Source organism: Octopus bimaculoides, chromosome 2, assembly GCF_001194135.2.
Source record: "Octopus bimaculoides isolate UCB-OBI-ISO-001 chromosome 2, ASM119413v2, whole genome shotgun sequence".
Classification (NCBI taxonomy): Eukaryota; Metazoa; Mollusca; class Cephalopoda; order Octopoda; family Octopodidae; genus Octopus; species Octopus bimaculoides.
Window position 1 is genome coordinate 16,704,961 of NC_068982.1, and position 894 is coordinate 16,705,854.

General features: G+C 34.3%; 1 protein-coding gene across 1 annotated transcript in view; it reads left to right on the forward strand.

Annotated features, from left to right (window-relative positions):
• Positions 1-894, forward strand: part of LOC106884206 (putative transmembrane protein DDB_G0267530) — a 35,591-nt gene that overhangs the window by 24,771 nt on the left and 9,926 nt on the right. Inside the window, exon 3 of the mRNA XM_014935454.2 lies at positions 410-520. Coding sequence (XP_014790940.1) covers positions 410-520 — 111 coding nt within the window. The remainder of the gene's footprint in view (positions 1-409; positions 521-894) is intronic.

Here is an 894-nt window from a genome sequence, read left to right on the forward strand (position 1 = left end):
GCTGTGATGCTCTTTTGGTTACTGTATTGAAAGTGTTTTGCGTAGGATGTGTGCTGTGCCCAGTAGTGCAATTTTCTGTATGTTATATATATTTGTAAGTCCTGGTGTTTTTGTTATGTATTTGTCTGAATATTTTTTTATTATACCTAAGGCACCTACTATAATAGGAATTGTTTCTGTTTTTAGATTCCACATTCGAGTTACCTCTATTTCCAGGTCTTTGTATTTTGAAAGTTTTTCCATTTCTTTATTATTATTATTATTATTATTATTATTATTATTATTATTATTATTATTGTCCTGCATCGTTTTCATCATCGTCAATTTCATCATCATCATCATCATCATCATCATCCCCATCAACATCCCTAGAGGATTATGTTATTTTTTTCATTTCTTCCCTTTTCAGATACAAAACAACCAAACACAATACGTTGAGGATAAGCTGGTTGCAGCAATTCTTGTCACCTTGTTCTGCTTTTTTCCAACAGGCATTGCTGCTATTGTTTATGCATCTAAAGTAAGTAAAATACGTACATTTTCATACATTTTATCCAGTCGTGGCTGTGTGATAAGAGGTTTGCTTCCCAATCACATGGTTCCGGGTTCAGTTCTACTGTACCAAGGGCAAGTTTTTCTTCTGCAATAGCCACCTGTTGATCAAAGTCTTGTGAGTGGATTAAGTAGATGGAAACTGAAAGAACCCCGTCATACACGCACACACACATGCATACACACACATATATATATGAACATATATATATGAACATATATATATGAACATATATATATGAACATATGAATATATGTAAGCGTGTGCATGTATGTGTGTGTACGCGCTCGTATGTGTATGTAAGAGAGAGAGAGAGAGAGAGAGAGAGAGAGAGAGAGAGA